We start from the raw sequence: 21540 nt of genomic DNA on the forward strand, positions 1-21540 counted from the left end.
CATAAGCAGAAGAATAAGTGATATAAAGATCAGCATGGTTAAACCGGAAGACAATGCCGGGTTATACAGATTGTGAACATATACTGGCGGCTTAACAAGGGGACTAATGCTATATGGCGGGTTATGGTTTATCATATAAGCCGCCTGCACGTTTGCAGTGTGACAGATCTCTAAATGAAATTCTGCTAAGTGATGAACAAACAAGTTCCACAGATTAGTTCTATAATTTTGGATCTACAGCAGTGCAGAAAATAAAATAAAATTCTAAACCTAAGGTGGCGGCAACAGAAGAACTCATATGATCAGATGAGATCTTGTACAGAGAAGGTGTTTTCTGTGATTAAAAAAGAGATGCTACAACTGCTACCGTACAACTCGAGTGTTATGTTCAGACCCAACTACACGTTCTAATTAGAGCAATGAAGAACATCGAAGAACACCGACGAATGGCAGAACCCTAATGCAGATATGTTATGGAAAAAAAGAATACTTACTGATGCTGATGAACAGCGGAGGCACGCCGCAAGTTTCTGGTCCGATCAGGTTGATGCAACGGCCGGAGTTGAGGACGCTGGAGGAAGACGGTGATGGCGGAGCTCGGGGCTGCTGAGGTGTCGCAAGGAGGAAGATGAAGGCAAGGGGGCAAGGTAAAAGTGAAAGGGAGGACCCCTTGTCCCTATTTATAAGGAAGTGAGTAGATGGCATGCGCGAGAATCGAGGCGTCTTTGTAGCCACATAATCATTTTTCGGCCTCCTCGATTGGCGGGTTATAGCAAGCTCATGTGGAATTGATGATGGAAAATCCGCTAAGTCAAGTAAGTGAAGATTGATGTGAACAAGTTCAAATCAACATGTGGCCTAATGTTGGGGATATAACTATTGGATATGACCCGCCCAGGAGGGGCCGGGTCATGCCACTGGCGGCTTAGAGACGAAGAAGCCTGGCAAGGCCCAAGAAGATATGAAGATGGCGGTTCATGAAGCAGGCTTATTGAAGGCCCAAGACTCGGAGGCGACTTGAGGCCTAAAGGGATGAGCCGCCATATGTTTAACTTGTATTGTAAGGCAAGCTTAGCAGAAACCGAGCCGGTCACGTTTGTGTGAGCCGGCCGGGACTCTGTAAGCCGCCGGACATCAACCTGTATATAAAGGGGTGACCCGGCGGCGGGTTAACTCAAGAATCAACTGATCGAGAACTAGGTCAAGCGTATTCGCTCCCTGGTAATCGAAGCCCAAGCAATACAACCTAAAGCAGGAGTAGGCTTTTACCTCATTGAGAGGGGCCGAACCTGGGTAAACTCTCTGTGTCCTTTGTCCCGTTTAAACTCCTTCAAACTAACCTAGTTGCGATGGCTCTACACCTAAGTCTTTTTGCTAGGGCATCTGCCGTGTTAAGTCCACGACAGGCGGGGAGGATTCGAGGAGAAGGGGCGGCCGGGTCGGGGCGATGTCGTAGGGGCCTCCCGCCGGCGGATCTGACGACGCTGGGGCGGAGAGCAGCCTGGCGGCGTGCCAACCCTAGCACAAGGAGGCTAGGGACAAAGACAGTGCGGGGTTGACGAAGGGGTTCGATGGAATTCCCTGCTTTTCGGGCCTCGCTCGGAATGCCTGAGTGGCATTCTGGCCGTAAATTGAGTTGTCAATAGGGGTATTAGTTCAAACGGAACAGTTTTGTTTCGAGGGACTGGCTAGAATTGCGAGAATTGTCAAGTTTGGGCGATTCTAAGTTGCACTACAATTCTGAGATGATTTTAGACGATTTCTGGGGCAGATAGGAGTTCTTTTGCAATTTTTATTGCCCGGTGCAGCCTCCAAAAGAACTGGCTCCTAGGGAAGCAGCAAGAGGACCGAGGCAGCCGGTGCGCTGGGCTGCGCGGCTAGGCTGTTTCTCATCGAGATTTTCCACTAGAGAAAGCGCCCCCGGACTCGGGGCTGCGCCTCTCAAACCACATTCGTCCTGCTGCCATATAAATGGTGAGATCGACCTAGCTAAGAAACCCAGACCCAAATTAATTCTTCCGCTGCTTCCCTGAACACCACTCTCACAACTCACAAGTCACACCTTCCACTGCGAGGAGGCAGAAGCAAAACCCCGAGCCATAAGCTGCCTCCGGGCGGCAAGATGATATCGTTGCATGACCTGTACACGGTCCTGGCGGCGGTGGTTCCGCTCTACGTGGCGATGATCCTGGCGTACGGCTCGGTGAGGTGGTGGGGCATCTTCACGCCCGACCAGTGCTCCGGCATCAACCGCTTCGTCGCCATCTTCGCCGTGCCGCTGCTCTCCTTCCACTTCATCTCCACCAACGACCCCTACGAGATGAACCTCCGCTTCCTGGCCGCGGACACGCTGCAGAAGCTCCTCGTCCTGGCCCTGCTCGCCGCGTGCTCGCGTCTGATCCCCTCGCGGCTGGACTGGTCCATCACGCTCTTCTCGCTGTCGACGCTGCCCAACACGCTCGTCATGGGGATACCTCTGCTCATGGCCATGTACGGCCCCTACGCCGGCTCGCTCATGGTCCAGATTGTCGTGCTCCAGTGCATCATCTGGTACACGCTGCTGCTCTTCCTCTTCGAGTTCCGCGCCGCTCGCCTGCTAATCGCTGACCAGTTCCCCGACACCGCGGCGTCCATCGTGTCGCTGCATGTAGACCCCGACGTGGTGTCGCTGGAGGGCGGCCGCGCGGAGACGGAGTCCGAGGTGGCGGCCGACGGGCGGCTGCACGTCACCGTGCGCCGGTCCTCGGTGTCGAGGCGGTCGACGCTGCTGGCGACGCCGCGGCCGTCGAATCTGACGGGCGCGGAGATCTACTCCTTGAGCTCGTCGCAGAACCCCACCCCGCGGGGCTCCAACTTCAACCAGGCGGACTTCTTCGCCGTCGTCGGTGGTGCGCCGCCCGCCAGGGTGGGCGGCTCGAGCTTCGGCGCCTCCGAGCACTACTCGCTGCAGTCGTCGCAGGGGCCGACGCCGAGGGAGTCCAACTTGGACGAGCACTCGGCAGGGCCAAAGCATGCCACGACAGACGCCGGAGCGCAGCACAACCATGACGCCAAGGAGCTCCACATGTTCGTGTGGAGCTCCAGCTCCTCTCCCGTCTCAGAAGCAGTAAGCGGCTTGCCGATGTTCACCGGCGGTGCAGGCGCAGCGCATCTCGATGCCGCCGCCAAGGAAATCCGCATGGTTGTCCCCGCGGACCCGCCGCAGAATGGCTCATGCAAAGGTTCGTCTCGACATTAATGCCATAGTACGTCCATCACTACTTCACGGGTTTCATGTGCAAGCAAGTAAACGACATACTACTAGCAAATTGTAGAGAACGGGGGCTACACCGCGGCAGCGAGGGGAGGCGGAAAGGCAGTGGAGGACGACGGCGACGCTGCGGTGCAGGCCGGGCCGGACAGGCTGGCGGCGAAGCTGAACTCCAGCCCCGGGGACGAGGACGGAGCGGAAAGCGGGCGGGCGCGGCAGCACCAAATGCCGCCGGCGAGCGTGATGACACGGCTCATACTGATCATGGTGTGGCGCAAGCTCATCCGCAACCCCAACACGTACTCCAGCCTAATCGGCCTCACCTGGTCCCTCGTCGCCTTCCGGTACGTACGTGCGGTTCTCCTTCCACTCACGTGGTATGCTTCACTCATACTACCAGTAGGAACGTACATTGGCACCTTTTCTTTTGCGGGGTCACTGGCACAGGTTAAGTTGGCCAGGCTGTGTGATTTTACATAGCACAGCGGAGAGGCGGCAAGGATCGTTTGCCACTTGGCCAGTGTAAAATCTAGCTTTGGATTCGTCTGGTGTGAGATGCGCGATGCTATCGACATTCTTGGCGATAGCATGGTAGGCTGCTTCAACGAGGAGGCAGCAAAATTGTGCGGTGTAGGAGCTTTTTCTTTTTTTCTTTTTTTGCGGGTATGTGTAGGAGCTTTCTGCCGGTGGGGATAACCAAAAAGCAGCTTCTACGTACCCGGACGGTGGTGTTGGCGTGGCGGGCCAAGCAACCCGCCGTTGCCGCGGGGCCCCGTCCGGCCAGCGCCATTCATGAACTGTAGATCGTCCGGGACCAGCAATGCTACACTCACGGAGCAATAATAAAGTTGAAAGTTTGCACGGCGCACGGATGCACAAGTACTACTGCACAACTGTTTGGTTAGGCTAATCATCATCACTGTGCTAATCATGGCTGTTACTACTACTACTACAGTGGCAAACGATCTCGTCTTGTCCGATCTAACGCATGCACGGGTGATGTTCATGGATCGCAGGTGGCACGTCTCCATGCCAACGATGGTCGAGAAGTCCATCTCCATCCTCTCGGACGCTGGGCTGGGGATGGCCATGTTTAGCCTGGGTGGGTGCCCACGCCCCTTGTGCTCCTGTCTCCGCCCAGCCCTACACCGTGTCGCACCGCAATTAATCCTCCCCCCTCGCCCTCGTGCCCACACCCCGCATGCATGCATAACACCGTCAACCTCTCCCTGGGCAGGACTGTTCATGGCGCTGCAGCCGAGCATCATCGCCTGCGGCAACTCCGCCGCCGTCGCCTCCATGGCCGTCCGCTTCCTCGCGGGCCCTGCCGTCACTGCTGCCGCGTCAGCCGCCGTCGGTCTACGTGGGACGCTCCTTAAGGTCGCCATTGTTCAGGTAACTACGCACGCATGCCAACTAAAAAAACACCACGCATGCATACACGTGAAAAGGTGATTTTTTATTTTTGCATGTGCTGCTTTTTGTTAATCATCAATCCCCTTGCTTCAGTAATTGCGTGCGTGTGTGTAAAAAAATAACAGTAATTTGGCAGGCGGCTCTACCACAAGGGATTGTACCTTTTGTTTTCGCCAAGGAATACAATGTCCATCCTGACATCCTGAGTACTGCGTGAGTGTGATTACCAGTTACAATAAAATGTTGATGCATTGCTAAGTTTCGCATTGGGATTACCTTCTAACCGTTTGTAAATCTTATTTCACAGCGTAATTTTTGGCATGCTAATAGCTCTTCCGATTACATTGGCCTACTACGCCCTTCTTGGACTGGTACACTGATCAATGATGCTGCTGAAAACACAAAGCAGAGGTAGAAGTTTTAGTACTGCTGCCAGATCATACTTGTAAGCTTAGTCCATGGATGACGCATGGCTTGTAATTTTGGGTCACATGCCTGTGAAAATCCCTTGCGATGACAAAGGTGCCCGGCATTTATGGCATTGCTTACTTATTTTGGGTTTCAGAATTATACACAGTGTTATACATACTGTACATCATAGCTTAACATTAACATGAAGTGAGCCAGCACCGAGTCCGGTACATTAATTAGCTCTGAAGTTCTCGCATCACCGAGTCCGGTACTCATCGGTGGGGATTTTAATCTAATCCGTAGCCCGTCGGATAAGAGCAATTTGATCTCGAGCCATCCTCACCTAATGGAGGCATTCAACGATTGGGCGGCAAATCTCGAACTCGTTGAGTTACATCGCCTCGGGGCGCGTCTCACATGGACAAACAACCAGGATGATCCCATGCGACCGGTCCTTGACAGGGTTTTCATATCCACGGCATGAAAAACAACTTTTGAAATTGCTCCTTGCTGACGGAATTGCGGTTGGGTTCGGACAATTACCCTCTGATGTTGAACTCGGGCGAGCCGCAAAAGCCTAGGGATAGGGATGACAATGGATAGGATATGGATGGATACAACCTCCTTTTGCCTAAACTAATACCCATAGAAATCTTTTATACACACCCACTTCAATATACATGGACATAAATTGGCACCCATGCTCATACCCGTCGGGTATCCTATACCCAATGGGTATCCGATGAGTACAATATAGAGCATTTAAATTTTGAAGAAGTAAAGAAACGAGTATAAAATTCAAATGATGATGGGCAAGTAGAATAGCACCAACGCAGCCTCCTCCGGTGGGTTGCCCCTTGGAGGCATCTAGGGAGTATGACCGAAGATTGGTGGAAGCCCGACAAAGTGGGAGGCGTCAATGAGGATTGGGGATCGCTGGATCGAGAGTTGGACCTGAGTCCAATGGCGACGAGTTTGAGATTTCATCATTTCGAGGAGTCACATAGGTCATAGGAGGAGCGGGCAGGTGCTTGCAGGCTTAAGCTATGGCCAGTTTAGGGAATGGAAGATTTAGGGGTGGCCCATAAGAGTTGGATATTGACCCCACATGTCATAGGAGTTATTTTTCTGGGTATCCATTGGGCTACTCATGGGCGCAATTTCATATCCATGCCATACCCACATATTTTGCGGGTATGGATACCCATTACCCATGGGTACAAAATCTCTCAAAGTCTCACCGATTCCCACTGTTTTAGGATACCCACAGGTATCCATACCCATGGGCAAAACCGACATCCCTACCTAGGGACAGGCGTTTCTTCTTTTAAAAACAGTGGCTTCTCCAACCTGGTTTTATAGATCATGTTTCAGCTAATATGATATATGGAAAAATCCTATCATCCGCATAGGTACGGTCCGCTCTAAAATAGTATAGATGAATGGCAAAATTGCATCTGGCGCCTCACACGCTACCTCAGGGATTGGGGAAAATGTGCAGTGTGGCATACATCGTAGGAAGGATGCTCTCAAAGATGAAGTGAGCACTCTTGACCATTAGGCCAGAAGATACAAGCTCAAAAGAGAGTTCACTTTCATCGCGTGTTGTGAAGAATTGCATTGCAGGAATGGGTAGATAGAAATAGGTCCTGGAGGGCAATGCCAGCACAAAAATTCTTCTACGCCGTGGCAAATTGGCGTAAAAGGCGTTGTTGCATTCGATCCCTAAGTGGGGTACATAGATCATCACGGGTGATGCACCGCTGAGGGAGCACATATATAGTTTCTACCTAGAGCTACTTGGTAAATCAAAGGGGGAGGGGTTGGTATCGCTGCTCTTGAGTGGAGTGACAGAGCCAGGGTGGCGGAGGCAGATAATTACGTGTTAACCCAACCCTTCAACTTGCGAGAAATCGAATACAATCTCTGGGAAATGCGTGGTAACACGGTGCTGGCCCTGGATGGCTTCCCGGTCATATTCTACCGACGTTTTTGGCATTTGCTTGGTCCTCAAATAGTGTCAGAGCCCCATTGCTGGGATATATTGATATCAAAAGACAAAACTATGGGGCTTTGACATTATTACCAAAAGTGACGGGGGCGGAATGTATTCGTCAATTTAGACAAATCACATTGATTAATGTGAGCTTCCGCCTATTCGCGAAAGGATTCACATCGCATTGGCTCCTATGGCGGATAAGATTATCTACCCAACGAGGTGACATTTATCAATGGGCATAGTATTCTGGATGGCATTGCAGTATTTCACGAGGTAGTGCATGAGATCAAGATCTCCATGGAAAAAAATGGGATATCTCATCTACAATATATGGATGACACACTTATTCACATCCTATATTCCAACGTGGATATCATCAACCTTAAATTCTTGTTAGTGTGCTTTTTTGGCAATGTCAGGGTTAAAAATAAATTTTGATAAGAGCTAGGCAATGATTATGGATGCGATCTGGAGAATCAACTCAGGGGTGCACATATGATGAGTTGCAAGTTAGGGGAACTACCCATAAAATACCTTGGGATGAAAATCTCATATAAGGTTCTGCGTATCGAGGACTTTGATCTAATTGTTGAAAAAGTGGCTACCAGAGTGGAGCCATAGCAAGGACGCCTAATGGCCTCGGCCGAAAGACTGGTTCTGGTGAACGATTGGCTCGTCAGCATCCCCATGTTTACCATGGGTTTTTTATTTACTTCGGGATGGGGTGCATTATAAGATGGACAGGATGAGGTCCAGATTCTTCCGGGGGAAATTGGATGGGAAACAATGATATCATATGGTTAGTTGGCCAATTATTTGCTCGCCAAAAGAGAATGATGGTTTGTGGGTGATCAATACCAACATCATGAACTAGTGCCTCATAGCAAAGTAGGCTTGGAAGATCTTAAGTGATTAGGGAGTTCTTGGGTTGCAAATATACCGTAACAAATACCTTAGAGAAGGTACAGAGGGGAAGGGCCATAGTGAGCAAATCTCAATTTACCAGATCCATCCAAAAGGTAGAACACCTTCTACGTTTCGGGTACAAAATATCAGATTCGGGACGGGAGACTCGCCTTCTTTTGGTTTAATAGGTGTTGTGGGGATACATCTTTTCAAGAAATATTTCCAAGCCTCTTTGTGATTACTAACAAGGAGGATACGAGAATGGGGGAAATGTAGACGAATAACAGATGGGCGCCCACTTTTAGCCGTACCTTTGGACCATAGGAGGCAAATGAGTGGCGGGACATGCTCAGTGCGCTTCAAGTTTCAAGGCCATCCACGGGTAGAGATGAAGTGACATGGAGACTTGACCCATCGGGGCAATTCTCCATGGGACAATTGCATTTTTACCCCTAGTTGGTTCCTACCCACGGGTTTTGCCCTTACTTTTCGAGCTTGCTCAGTTTTGCCCTTACTTTTTTCGTCGAGGTCCCTCGAATGCCCTTTGACCGTTTGACCAAAACTTTGAAAATTCATAACTAATTCATATGAACTCAGAAAAATGCAAATAAGATATCAAAGTGTTCAGATAAACATTACCTTTATGTGCACATCATTTGCATTCAGGACAAAAGCAGCCTTTAAACTACCTGAGGTAATTAACGTTATTAACATTATTAAAAATAAAAAGGTATAAACAATATTTTTCATGAATAAAAATTACATGCAAATGTAGGTGATGTTTTCTGAACATCCTGATATCTTATTTGCATTTTTCTGAGTTCGTATCATCTTGTTAAGAATGTTCTAACGACTTTGACCATTATTTGGAAACTTCATAACAAGTTGATACGAACTCAGAAAAATGCAAATAAGATATCAGGATGTTCAGAAAACATCACCTACATTTGCATGTAATTTTTATTCATGAAAAAAATATTGTTTATACCTTTTTATTTTTAATAATGTTAATAACGTTAATTACCTCAGGTAGTTTAAAGGCTGCTTTTGTCCTGAATGCAAATGATGTGCACATAAAGGTAATGTTTATATAAACATTTTGATATCTTATTTGCATTTTTCTGAGTTCATATGAATTAGTTATGAATTTTCAAAGTTTTGGTCAAACGGTCAAAGGGCATTCGAGGGACCTCGACGGAAAAAGTAAGGGCAAAATTGAGCAAGCTCGAAAAGTAAGGGCAAAACCCGTGGGTAGGAACCAACTAGGGGTAAAAATGCAATTGTCCCATTCTCCATGGGATCCTATATATAAGGAGATGTTCAAGAATGCAGCAAAAATGGACTCATTGGGTATTTGGAAGGCCAAGATCCAGACGAAATTAAAAATATTTCTATGTCAATTGGCCTGGAATAGAATACCAACTGGCGACCAAGTTCGAAAATGTAACATCCCAAAATTCTAAATTTTGGAATGTTATAATAAATAAATAGTTTTGATTGTTTGTTTGATTGTTGTGTGATTGATTGATTGAAAGTGAGTGAAATTTGAAACTTTTGAAAGTTAAATGAGAGGGAATAAAAGGACTTTCCCAAACTTTCATTTTTCATTTATGATCTCCATGAATTCAAATTCATTTCATCATAAAACCCTAGAGAGAAGATGACATGACTTTTTCCATTTAATTAAATGAAAAGGGTTTTGAAAAGATTTGAATTTCATTTGAAAATATTTCAAATTCAAAAACTTTAAGCAACTCAATGATTTTCACGAGGGAAGATAAAATGACTTCTTCAAAACATATGAAATATGAGTTGGAAGTTTAAAAGGATCAAATTTAAAGTCCTTTAGGAAATTATTTTCAATTTGGAGTTATTTGGTTTTATTCAAATTATTTTCTCCAAAAACAAAATATATGGAAAATAGGGTAAAATGATTCCCTACATCAGAAAATTGGAGAGAAATAAATTTGAAATCACTTTGGTATTTTTTAAAATGATTTTTACTGGTTTTATTGCACGAGTGGCACTCTTTGTATTATTTAAATTTGTGTGTATTTTATTTGATTCTACAAAAATGTTCAAGTTGTAGAAAATCGTATTCTGAAAATTTTGATATATTATATGCCTATAGTTTATTCTAATTTTATTTGGTTTATATTATTTTTTGTTGTTTGTATATTTTACCACTAGGCCGCAGCCCAGCACCGCGCGCCCCCGACCTCGGGCGGGACTCCGCTCGCCGTACGCTATCGCGCCCGTGGCCGCCTCGGACAACCGCCGCCGCCTTGCCCCTCGCCCACGCCTCCTGAGGCCGCCCCCTCCTTAAATAGCGCCCCGACGCCCCTCTCTCTCTCCCGCATCTAGCCGCTGCGCCGCCGCCTTGCATCGCCGCTGCATCTCCACCGCTGCCGCAGCCACACCTCGCACGCGCTGGCGCCGCTGCTGCCAGCTGCCGCGCTGCCGCCGTACCTTGCCGCCCCGCTCCGCCCGATCCGCCGCCGTTTGCCGCCTCGCCCGCAGCCGTCGCCACCGACCGGAGCCGCGCTGCCGCCGTCCGCTGCCGCCGACCGCGGCCGTCGGTTTTCGATGAAAACCGCCCCGAACCGGTAATATAACCGCCCCGGTCCGGTTTTTCTTTTGGTTTCCTTCGGTTTTTTATTTTAAACCGTTTTATGGTTATTTTAAACCGTTTTATGGTTATTTTAAACCGTTTTATGGTTATTTTAAACCGTTGAGTATGTTGCATGACCTCTTTCAGTGGTAGGCTAGAAACTTCCGTGTGCAGCCATAAGCTATTATGGGCTCTAGCATAGTATTTATGTTACTTCATACATGTGATTTACCTCTGTTACAAATCCTCGAGTACTGTGTGTGTCAGCATACCGATCCAGGGATGACACTTAAGCACAGAGACTTGACCGTCTGAGGTCGGGTCGCTACAGAAAAATACAAGGCCCAAGCGATGGCAAGTGTACTTGGTGTCAGATGGAGGATAGTAACCACATAATCTTTTGATGTATCTGATGGCTCGAGAATTTGTGATGTTTTTTTAGTGATTCTTGCTTGCTTTTTACTAGATTTTCAATACGCTTTGAATATTTCTAGCGCTAATCCTTCGAAAGAGAAGAAAATCCATTTTTAAATGTTTGGCAGGAAGTATCATATGGAAGGAAACCAAGGAGGATTGCTACAAATCAAGCCAAATGGAGCAACTTCCATGAAGAGACTCAAGTCATCAGGCGCCTGTACGAGAGGTCGTTTGGACTGCCAACAGCTCCATCACGTTTATAAAAGACACTATCGTGAAGGGACCAAGGGAGGCGAGAACCCTAGCCGCCGCCACGTCCAGAACAGGAGAAGAGGAGATCCGAAGAACCTTTAGAGATTTTCTTTGTTTTGGTCCTTCCATTTCCATCATCACCCCCTTCACTGTTGTAAGAGGAATTCCGATTTGTGAGAACTGTTGTAAACTCTCTTCAATCTCATCTGGAGATCGAGACTATTTGAATCATCATTTCATCTTATTGTGGATCTTCTTGGTATTATCGATATGGTTTTCATGGGTTTTATGTCTATCGTGATTGATTCACCTCCTATTATGTGTGAGTAATTCCCCATAGGTGTGGGAGATGTAGGTGAGTGGTAAGATTCATCTATGCCTATTCTATATGTCGTCATTCGCATTTGTAGTCATATGGTTTGTCTAATATGTTGTTATACTATGGTGAACTCTATATGTGTTGTCCAATTTAAGGGCCCAGGCAACATGATCTAAAGACCTACACATGTAACACATATTATTTAGGAAATCTATGACCTCTGATGTGACATGTGGAGATATCTATGAGGGCCAAAGACAATGTGAGATAACGGTGATCCATTAAACCTAATGCTTGGTTCCGGTCTAAGGACCTTAATTGTGGAAACGACCACTCTGTGGCAACGCTGAAGCAGGACCATAGGATGAAATATAATCCCGTGTGGAGGAGTTTCATAACCTTAGGGTGATCCCCTACAGAACACACATATCAAATACTATGACTATGATACAAGTTAACTAGTATTACCGTTGCATTGGCACACCAGATATATTATTACCATGAACTGAATTCTCTCCGCGCCTAATCTCTCCATTGTAGGAAACACAACATTTATTTTTTATTCATGTTATTTACTTATAGGAGTTCTTACCTTTCTTACTTTAAACTTTTATCCTCGCTACTCTGGTTTATCCGTTTAGTAGGACAGTAACAATATTTCTAGAAGCTCAAGTAGTTACTTCATACAAGAATTGTGACACCTTGTGTGTGTGTGTGTGTGTCAGAAGAGCTATTATAAATACTCTCCTCCGCTCTTCGTTGGCATGATTACTCATTGAGATACTTCTGCGAAAGTGCTACACTACCCTGTTTGGTGTGTAGGCATCAAAGCATTTTCAGGCACCGTGCCGGGGGGCTAAGAGCTGAGTATTTATTTTGTAACTGTTTTGCAAGTGGTGTTATTGTAGATGCTTCTTGTAAGTCATAGGGGCTCTACCAATTTTTGAAGAACGTATTTACCATATTATATTACTCATTTTCCTCAGGAGCAGCAAGCTTTATTAATAAAAAAGAGAATTACAAAAATAGTGAAACGTTTGAGCTTAACACTTTGTTTGCAGAAATGTTGATTACTCCGAAGCCAAAGAAGAATATAAGATACCATTGTGCTCTAGTATTAACTTCAAGATCTCCTATAGTATATCCTACTAATTATTCCGAAGAGTATTCAATTGACTGTGATCTTATTACAGATGTTAAAAAGCATGCCTTTGTAGGAACCAAAGAAGAATATCCTCAAACACATCTTATGTTCTTTGATACTTTATGTGGGACTTTCAAATTGAAAGATGTGTCACGAGAATTCATATTGTTCAAGAAGGCGTTGAAAGTTTACATGAAGCATCGGTTAGATATTCTAATTTTTTGAATTTATGCCCTAACCATGGTTATGCTGAATATGTGATACTTCATATATTTTATCATGGTATTAATGAGGAATCAAAATCCATTCTTGATTTAAGTGCACGAGGATGATTCGTGTCTTTAACTCTTGAAGAAGGAAGAGAAGTTATAGAAAAGATTATGACTGCACAACAACAGTGGTATATTGAGGAGCCAGTTAAACCCGCTCGCAAAATATATCGTATTGAAGATATGGAGGAATTTAAAAAAGTTACTCAAGAAAAAGGTAAACCTGTTGAACAAGTTGTTAATGAGAAAGTGGATATATTTAGTATCTATCAGCAGGAGGACGAACCTCAAGAAATGATGAACAAGTTCAAATTCCATCAAGACAATTTCAATAGAGACTTCCGGGGATGCATTTATCACAATGAAAAGGTTATAACCTACCTCTCCAATGAGGTAGAAGGGTCAAGTCAAGCGGTAAAGAATCTCGGTAAACACTCGCATGATAGAACCCCAATGCTCTCAGATTTCTGAAACTCAATCTTTGATTCTTGCTCAATTAGATAAAGATAACCATGTTTATACTAATGAAATTTCAACTCGAAGTGGTAAAAATACGCAGGACCCTAATGGCTCAGAGTGGTACGAGAAGGAACAAGAACAAAGGAAGAGAGAGAGAGTGAGAGCTAGAGACAAACTCAAGACAACAGAGAACTCCTCTTTGGTGGAGAAGAGCCGGAAGAACAGGTCCACCAGGATGGTCAAGGTAATGAAGCAGAAGCAGACAAAGAAGCTGATCCTACTGCTTAGATGATAGATGGTGACAATAACAAAGAAGAAGTAGCCCCAGAATCTGAAAGAGCTGAAGATCCAAGAGTGGAGAAGAACACCCGACCACCTTATCCAACTAGAGGGGAAGGTAGCCAGGCTTCAAGGGAATAAATAAAAAAGTAAGGAAAAGGAGAAGGACAAAGGTAAAGCAAAGAAAATACGTCCTTACCCTAAGGCTGTAAGACCATCTTTGAATGATGCACTTTATTCCTCCATATTACAAGCTATAGCTGATCTTAAAGTTTTGATGCATGTAACTTATATGTTAAAGATTCCTACTTTTGCCAAGTTCATGTTTGATATCGCCACGAATAAACAAGTATGAATTTGAAGGAACATGTAGCTACGATAATAGAGTATCCCTTCGAGGATAAGATACCGAAGAAGCTCGGAGACCCAGGTATACGTACTATATCTTGTTCAATTGGTAATCTAGATATAAATAATGCTCTTTGTGATGTAGGAGTAGGGGTGAGTATGATGCCTCAACTCTTTACCACAAATTGAACTTAGCCGAATGTGTGCCCATGGGTATACCCTTGCGGATGGAAGCTAAGTCCACAAAGAAGACAGTGGGACTGGTTGAGAATGTTCCATTAAGATTAAATGGACATGTTATACCTACTGATTTTGTTATTCTTGACATGCCCGAAGATGAAAAATTATTCATTATTCTTGGTAGGCCATTCTTAAATATCGCAGGTGCAGCGTTGGATTGTGCCGAAGGGAAAGTTATCTTTCGGATTTGTGATAATGAAATAGTGAAGTACTTCCCGAAGAAGCCGGGAGCGATGGAGAAGTACATTCGCCCACCTAAGCGAGTATGTGTGGTAAGTATAGATAATCCCAGGCAACCAGAGACTTAAAATGACATCGAGGTATGAGGTTGAGCTTATCAACCTAACAACTAGCGCTTAATGGGAGGCAACCCATTCGTTTATAAAAAAATTGCTTTGTTATTTTTCTCTCATAAATAATCTGATGAAAAAATATCGAAAAGTTCATTTTGACTATGTGTCATAGGAGAAAAATTGAAGAAAGAAGGTAGAAGGAAGAAGCTAAAGAGAGAAGAAGATAGCAAGAAAGATGGCATATTATGAGACAGTCACACTCATTTGAGTGGTCGCATGGAAAACCATAGGAAAAGTCAAAGGAGGTCAGGGAGTTTGATGGTGCATTATAGATCGCTCACGCTTGTTTGCGCGGTCGTATGAGACTGACATGGCTTAGATCTGCGTCCGTATTTCCCAAAATAGGAAGGGTTGATGCAGCACCGCTACTGTAAGTATTTCCCTCAGTTATGAAACCAAGGTTATAACTCTAGTAGGAGAACCAAGCAACACTATGTAAACGGTACCTACACACAAAGAACAAATACTTGCAACCCAACGCGAAAGAGGGGTTGTCAATCCCTCTATGGTAAAAAGATAGATTAAATTATATGAGATTGGATAAATAGATCCTGCAAAAAACGCAAAATAAAATAAGTAAAGAAAACGTACAGCAAGGTATTTTTGGGTTTTTGGAATAATATATCTGAAAACAATATGATAAAAGATAGACCTGGGGGCCGTAGATTTAACTAGTGGCTTCTCTCGAGAAAATAACATACAGTGGGTAAACAAATTACTGTTGGACAATTGATAGAAGAGAAAATAATTATGACGATATCCAAGGCAATGATCATGTATATAGGCATCGCATCCAAGATTAGTAGACCGACTCCTGCCTGCTTCTACTACTATTACTCCACACATCAACCGCTATCCAACATGCATCCAGTGTATTAAGTTCATGGAGAAACGGAGTAATGCAATAAGAACGATGACATGATGTAGACAAGATCTATTCATGTAGGAATATACCCCATCTTGTTATCCTTAATAGCAACGATACATGCGTGCCTCACTACCCTTCTATCATTGGGTGAGGACACCGCAAGATCGAACCCATCACAAAGCACCTCTTCCCATTGCAAGAAAAATCAATCTAGTTGGCCAAACCAAACTTAAGATCGGAGAAGAAAGACGAGGCTATAACAATCATGCATATAAGAGATTAAAGAAAACTCAAATAATATTCATAGATAGATCTGATCATAAACTCGCACTTCATTGGATCCCAATAAACACACCGCAAAAGTCATTACATCAAATAGATCTCCAAGAACATTGAGGAGAACATTGTATTGAGAATCAAAAAGAGAGAAGAAGCCATCTAGCTACTGCCTACGGACCGGTAGGTCTATGGTGAACTACTCACGCATCATCGGAGGATCACTAATGAGGATGATGAACCCCTCTATGATCGTGTTCCCCTCCGGCAGAGTGCCGGAATAGGGCTCTAGATTGGATCTCGTGGTTCTAGAACTTGCGGTGGCTGGAATTATGTTTCGATGGCCTCTCTAGGGTTTCTGGAATATCTGAGTATTTATAGAGCTGAGAGGCGATGGAGGAGACCTCCATGGGCCCCACCACCCATCAGGGCATGCTAGGGGCCTATGGCGCGCCCAGGTGGGTGGTGGGCCCCATGGGCCTCCCCCGTGCACTTTCTTGGCTCCCAAGTTGTCTTCTGGTCTAAAAAAATGTTTAAAAAGTTTTGTGGCATTTGGACTTCGTTTGGTACTGATATTCTGCGAAGTAAAAAAAGCAAAAAACATCAACTGGCACCGGGCACTATGTCAATAGGTTAGTCCCAAAAAATGATATAAAGTTGCTACAAAATGAAGTTAAAACATCCAAGAATGATAATATGACAGCATGGAACAATTAAAAGTTATAGATACGTTGGAGAAGTATCAACATCCCCAAGCTTAATTCTTGCTCGTCCTCGAGAAGGTAAGTGATAAAAACAGAATTTTTGATGTGGAATGCATCCTAACATGTTTATCACATATTATTTTATTTTGTAGCATGGACATTTGGACTCTTATATGGTTCAAAGCAATAGTCTATAATTGACATGAAGACTTCAATACTCAAGCATATCAACAAGCAACCATGTCTTTCAAAATATCAACACTAAAGAAAGCTATCCTAGCCCATCATGCTCAATCATTGATCCATTCTGTGACGCCCGGATAATTAAGCTACAGTAAACCTCTGTTAACGATGCCACGTCACCATGATTACTGTTATTAATCTCGTGTTAGATCAAAACCGATTCAAATTCAAAATTGAATTAAAGTCAAAACCATTAAAGTTTTCTAAAGTCAAACTAAAATGTTCTTAATGTGACAAATAAATCATGGATAATATTGGTGGAGAAACAACATCTTTATAAAATAACTAAATACCCTATAGTAATTAAAACAGCAGCAAAAACCAATAATTATAACCCTATTATATTTTATAAAATAATAAACTATTTTAGCTAGGTGCCAAAGTTATTGTGGCAGTGGTATAATTAATGTTACTATTTTAGGGGCTAATTAAATATTTTGCAAAACTAAAACAATTTGGGAAATAAAATTAAAATAAATAAAATAAAAAGAATAAAGCCAGAGAACAAAACAAAAGATAAAAGGAAAAGGACCCCCCCCCTCACTGGGCTTCGGCCTAGTAGGCCAGCAGGCCGCCTGGCCGGCCCAACCGTCGGGCCACCCCCTCACTCCCCCGCTCCCCTGGCCTATAGGCCACACCCGACCAAACCCTATCCCCATCTCCCCCAGATCCCCCACGACCCCCACTCTCTCCCTCCCCACTCGCTTGGATCGGGGAGGAGCCCGATCCCGTGCCTCCGCCGCAGGCGCCCATCCCCGGCCCGGCCCCAGCCACGCCGCCCGAATCCACCGCCCGCCTCTCCGACTCCTCCCGCACAGCCCCCTCCCCCTCTCCCCGATCTGGGCTCCCCTCGCCCCGAGCACCATCGCCGGTCGCCGCCCGGTGGCTTCATCGGCATCGCCGGCCGAGGCCACCTCACCGCCGCCCGCCATCATCCCCCTCCCCACCGTCGCTGCATCGCCTCCTCGTCCACTCCCCGAGCGCCGTCATCGGGCGCCGCCCCGACGTCGAGCTCCTCCGCCATCGCCGGATCTCGCGTCCACGTCCTCCTCCACAAGCCACGTCGACCCCACCTTCTCGGCAACGCTGTGAGCCGCCCCTGTTTCCCTCCTCTTTTCCCGCGTTCATCGCGCCGCTCACCGTACCCCTGCGCTGCACGGGCGCACCGCCGCAGGGCCGCGCCCTCTGCATTGCGCTGCTCCGGCCGCCGCACCTTGCGCCCGCTTGCAGCGTGCCTCGTGCGCCTCTCCCCCCTGCTCGTTGCTGCTCTGGCGCGGCTCTGCCCGCGCCACCGCGCAGCCGCCCGCGCCACCGCGCAGCCGCCCGGTCCGGCCCTGACCGCACCCGCGTCCGACGACCCAATCACGGCGACCCCCCGCCTTGCGCCCCACCTTGTCGTCTCGCCGCTCCACCAGTCCCCGCAGCTGCTACTGCCATGCGGTCGCGCGCCATCGCCGTCCCGTCGTCGCTCCGGCCGCCTGGGCGGCGCCATGGCCAGCGGCCTCCTCTGCTCCGATGCGCTGCCGGGTGCGCCCACCCCTGGACCTGCGCCCGCTCGGGCTGCCCCCGCGCCCGAACCCACTAAGGCCCCTGGGGCCTATGACACATGGGCCCCGCCCAGCCCACAGAACAAAAAAAATATAAAAAAAATTTAATTAATTAATTAACTAAATTAATTAAGTTAATTAATCCTGTTTAAATTAATCTAATTAATTAATTAATTTAATTAAATATTAATTAATTAGCTAAACCTGAATTAAACTAAAGCAGTGTATGACATGCGGGACCCGCACGTCAGGTTGACCCAGTCAACGCCCTGTTGACTGCTGACGTCATGCTGACGTCAGCATGCACTGTTCTGGATAATGTTGTATTAAATAAATGCTAAAATTAATTTAAATCTTTTAAAATTCATATAAAATAAACCGTAGCTCGGATGGAAAACTTTGTACATGAAAGTTGCTCAGAACGACGAGACGAATCCGAATACGCAGTCCGTTTGTCAGCCACACGTTCCTAGCATAGCGAACATGGAACTTTCCCCCTCCGGTCCGTCTGTCCGAAAACGCGAAACATCGGGAATACTTTCCCGGATGTTCCCCCCTTCGCTGGTACCACCTACTATCGCGTTAGGGCACACCTAGCACCGCTCATTGTCATGTCACGCATCGTCATGCTTATGTTTGCATTGTATTTACTGTTTCTTCCCCCCCTCTTCTCTCCGGTAGACTACGAGACCGACGCTGCTGCTGCCCAGTTCGACTACGGAGTTGATGACCCCTCCTTCTTGCCAGAGCAACCAGGCAAGCCCCCCCTTGATCACCAGATATCGCCTATTCTTCTCTATACTGCTTGCATTAGAGTAGTGTAGCATGTTACTGCTTTCCGTTAATCCTATCCTGATGCATAGCCTGTCATTGTTGCTACAGTTGTTACCCTTACCTGCTATCCTACTGCTTAGTATAGGATGCTAGTGTTCCATCAGAGGCCCTACACTCTTGTCCGTCTGCCATGCTATACTACTGGGCCGTGATCACTTCGGGAGGTGATCACGGGTATATACTTACATACTCTATACATGACACATGTGGTGACTAAAGTCGGGTCGGCTCATTGAGTACCCGCAAGTGATTCTGAAGAGGGGGCTGAAAGGACAGGTGGCTCCATCCCGGTAGAGGTGGGCCTGGGTTCCTGACGGCCCCCGACTGTTACTTTATGGCGGAGCGACAGGGCAGGTTGAGACCACCTAGGAGAGAGGTGGGCCTGGCCCTGGTCGGCGTTCGCGGATAAATAACACGCTTAACGAGTTCTGGGTATTTGATCTGAGTCTGGCCATTTGGTCTATACGCACTAACCATCTACGCGGGAGTAGTTATGGGTATCCCGACGTCGTGGTATCAGCCGAAGCTCTTCTTGACATCAGCGACGGAGCGGCGCGCGCCGGATTGGACTAGAACGCCTACTAGGCTAGGTCTGCTTCCGGCCGCGCACGCAACGTGCAGGTGTGCAATGGGCGATGGGCCCAGACCCCTGCGCGCATAGGATTTAGACCGACGTGTTGACCTCTCTGTTGAGCCTAGGTGGGGCTGCGACGTGTTGATCTTCCGCGGCCGGGCATGACCCAGAAAAGTGTGTCCGGCCAAATGGGATCGAGCGTGTTGGGTTATGTGGTGCACCCCTGCAGGGAAGTTTATCTATTCGAATAGCCGTGTCCCTCGGTAAAAGGACGACCCGGAGTTGTACCTTGACCTTATGACAAATAGAACCGGATACTGAATAAAATACACCCTTCCAAGTGCCAGATACAACCCGGTGATCGCTCTCTAATAGGGCGACGAGGAGGGGATCGCCGGGTAGGATTATGCTAGGCGATGCTACTTGGTGAACTTACCATCTACTCTCTTCTACATGCTGCAAGATGGAGGTGGTCAGAAGCGTAGTCTTCGACAGGACTAGCTATCCCCCCTTATTCTGGCATTCTGCAGTTCAGTCCACTGATATGGCCCTTTACACATATACCCATGCATATGTAGTGTAGCTCCTTGCTTGCGAGTACTTTGGATGAGTACTCACGGTTGCTTTTCTCCCTCTTTTCCCCTTTCTATACCTGATTGTCGCAACCAGATGCTGGAGTCCAGGAGCTAGAGATCCCGAGGATGATTCTACATGGAGTTCGGCTTCGAGGAGTAGTTAGGAGGTCCCAGGCAGGAGGCCCTACCTTTTCGATCGTTGCTACTTTTGTGCTAGCCTTCTTAAGGCAAACTTGTTTAACTTATGTCTGTACTCAGATATTGTTGCTTCCGCTGACTCGTGTATGATCGAGCAATTGTATTCGAGCCCTCGAGGCCCCTGGCTTGTATTATGATGCTTGTATGACTTATTTATGTTGTAGAGTTGTGTTGTGGTATCTTCCCGTGAGTCCCTGATCTTGATCGTACACATTTGTGTGCATGATTAGTGTACGGTCAAATCGGGGGCGTCACAAGTTGGTATCAGAGCCGACTGCCTGTAGGAATCCCCCTTTCCAACTCCTTGGCCGAAGTCGAGTCTAGACATTGCAAAAACTTTTACTAACATGGCTGTGTGTCTTACGGGCCCACGTCGCCATTGGGTGGTATTAGGATCTTTTACTCCTTGTCTATACTCTGGGACTCTGATCTCTCTTCTATTCGGGTTAATTGAATTTTACTAAATCTGACATTAGGATCTCGTTGTCACTTTCACCCGGAGAGCCCCTTATTACTGATGATTGTCTGCTGCACTTGAAGACCCTGAAGACACTCTCCGCTGTTAACCCAAGAACTTGTGTTCATCGCTTTTGCAATTCCCTTCCATCGATAAACTCCTATGGATAACCACGTATACTCGCCATTCATACAATGTTTCCCGTTGATCTTGTTATTACAAGATACCCCGAAATTCTCTCTGTTGTTCCGAGAATCCTTTGAGCTTACTGCCTTGCTGTTCCTTGTCACCTGAATACCCCTACGGATAATTCTCACACTTACCGAGTATCCGCTCGTCCCCAGTTGATTCAAGTAATTCACAAAAGTCTTTGAAATACTATTTGAACTTCCGAAAATCCTGAGCAGCCTATTGCTCTTGAAATTCTTGCTTGCTTGCATTATGGTTAATCCCATAAGTCTCGTAATCTTATTGTCATTCCTTGTCATTATCATTTTGAGTCTGTTGATTCAAAATATTGCGAATGCTCACAATCCTCAATCAGATCCTAGAATTCTTCCTTCTGGCTCAAACGTCATTTTAAACATGAGC

The 21540-nt window shown here is 46.4% G+C and overlaps 1 protein-coding gene and 1 pseudogene across 11 annotated transcripts; both read left to right on the forward strand.

The window, feature by feature from the left end:
- The window catches only part of LOC141042931 (uncharacterized), a 341300-nt pseudogene that overhangs the window by 133400 nt on the left and 186360 nt on the right, over positions 1-21540 (forward strand).
- LOC109740150 (auxin efflux carrier component 3a) lies at positions 1850-5316 on the forward strand. 11 transcript variants are annotated; one of them, XM_020299187.3, is made up of 6 exons: positions 1864-3221; positions 3315-3594; positions 4267-4352; positions 4488-4645; positions 4803-4879; positions 4974-5316. In XM_020299187.3, the coding sequence occupies exons 1-6, from the start codon at positions 2123-2125 to the stop codon at positions 5044-5046; spliced, it is 1773 nt and encodes a 590-aa protein (XP_020154776.1). In that variant the 5' UTR covers positions 1864-2122; the 3' UTR covers positions 5047-5316. The 11 variants fall into 11 exon arrangements, 8 of the variants coding, with proteins under 8 accessions (XP_040259916.1, XP_040259918.1, XP_040259917.1 ...); XM_040403982.2 differs by lacking the exon at positions 4267-4352 and having other exon boundaries at positions 1850-3221; positions 3305-3594; positions 4792-4879; XR_005772951.3 differs by lacking the exon at positions 4974-5316 and having other exon boundaries at positions 1854-3221; positions 3305-3594; positions 4792-4879.

Source organism: Aegilops tauschii, chromosome 3 (assembly GCF_002575655.3).
Source record: "Aegilops tauschii subsp. strangulata cultivar AL8/78 chromosome 3, Aet v6.0, whole genome shotgun sequence".
Taxonomy (NCBI): domain Eukaryota; kingdom Viridiplantae; phylum Streptophyta; class Magnoliopsida; order Poales; family Poaceae; genus Aegilops; species Aegilops tauschii.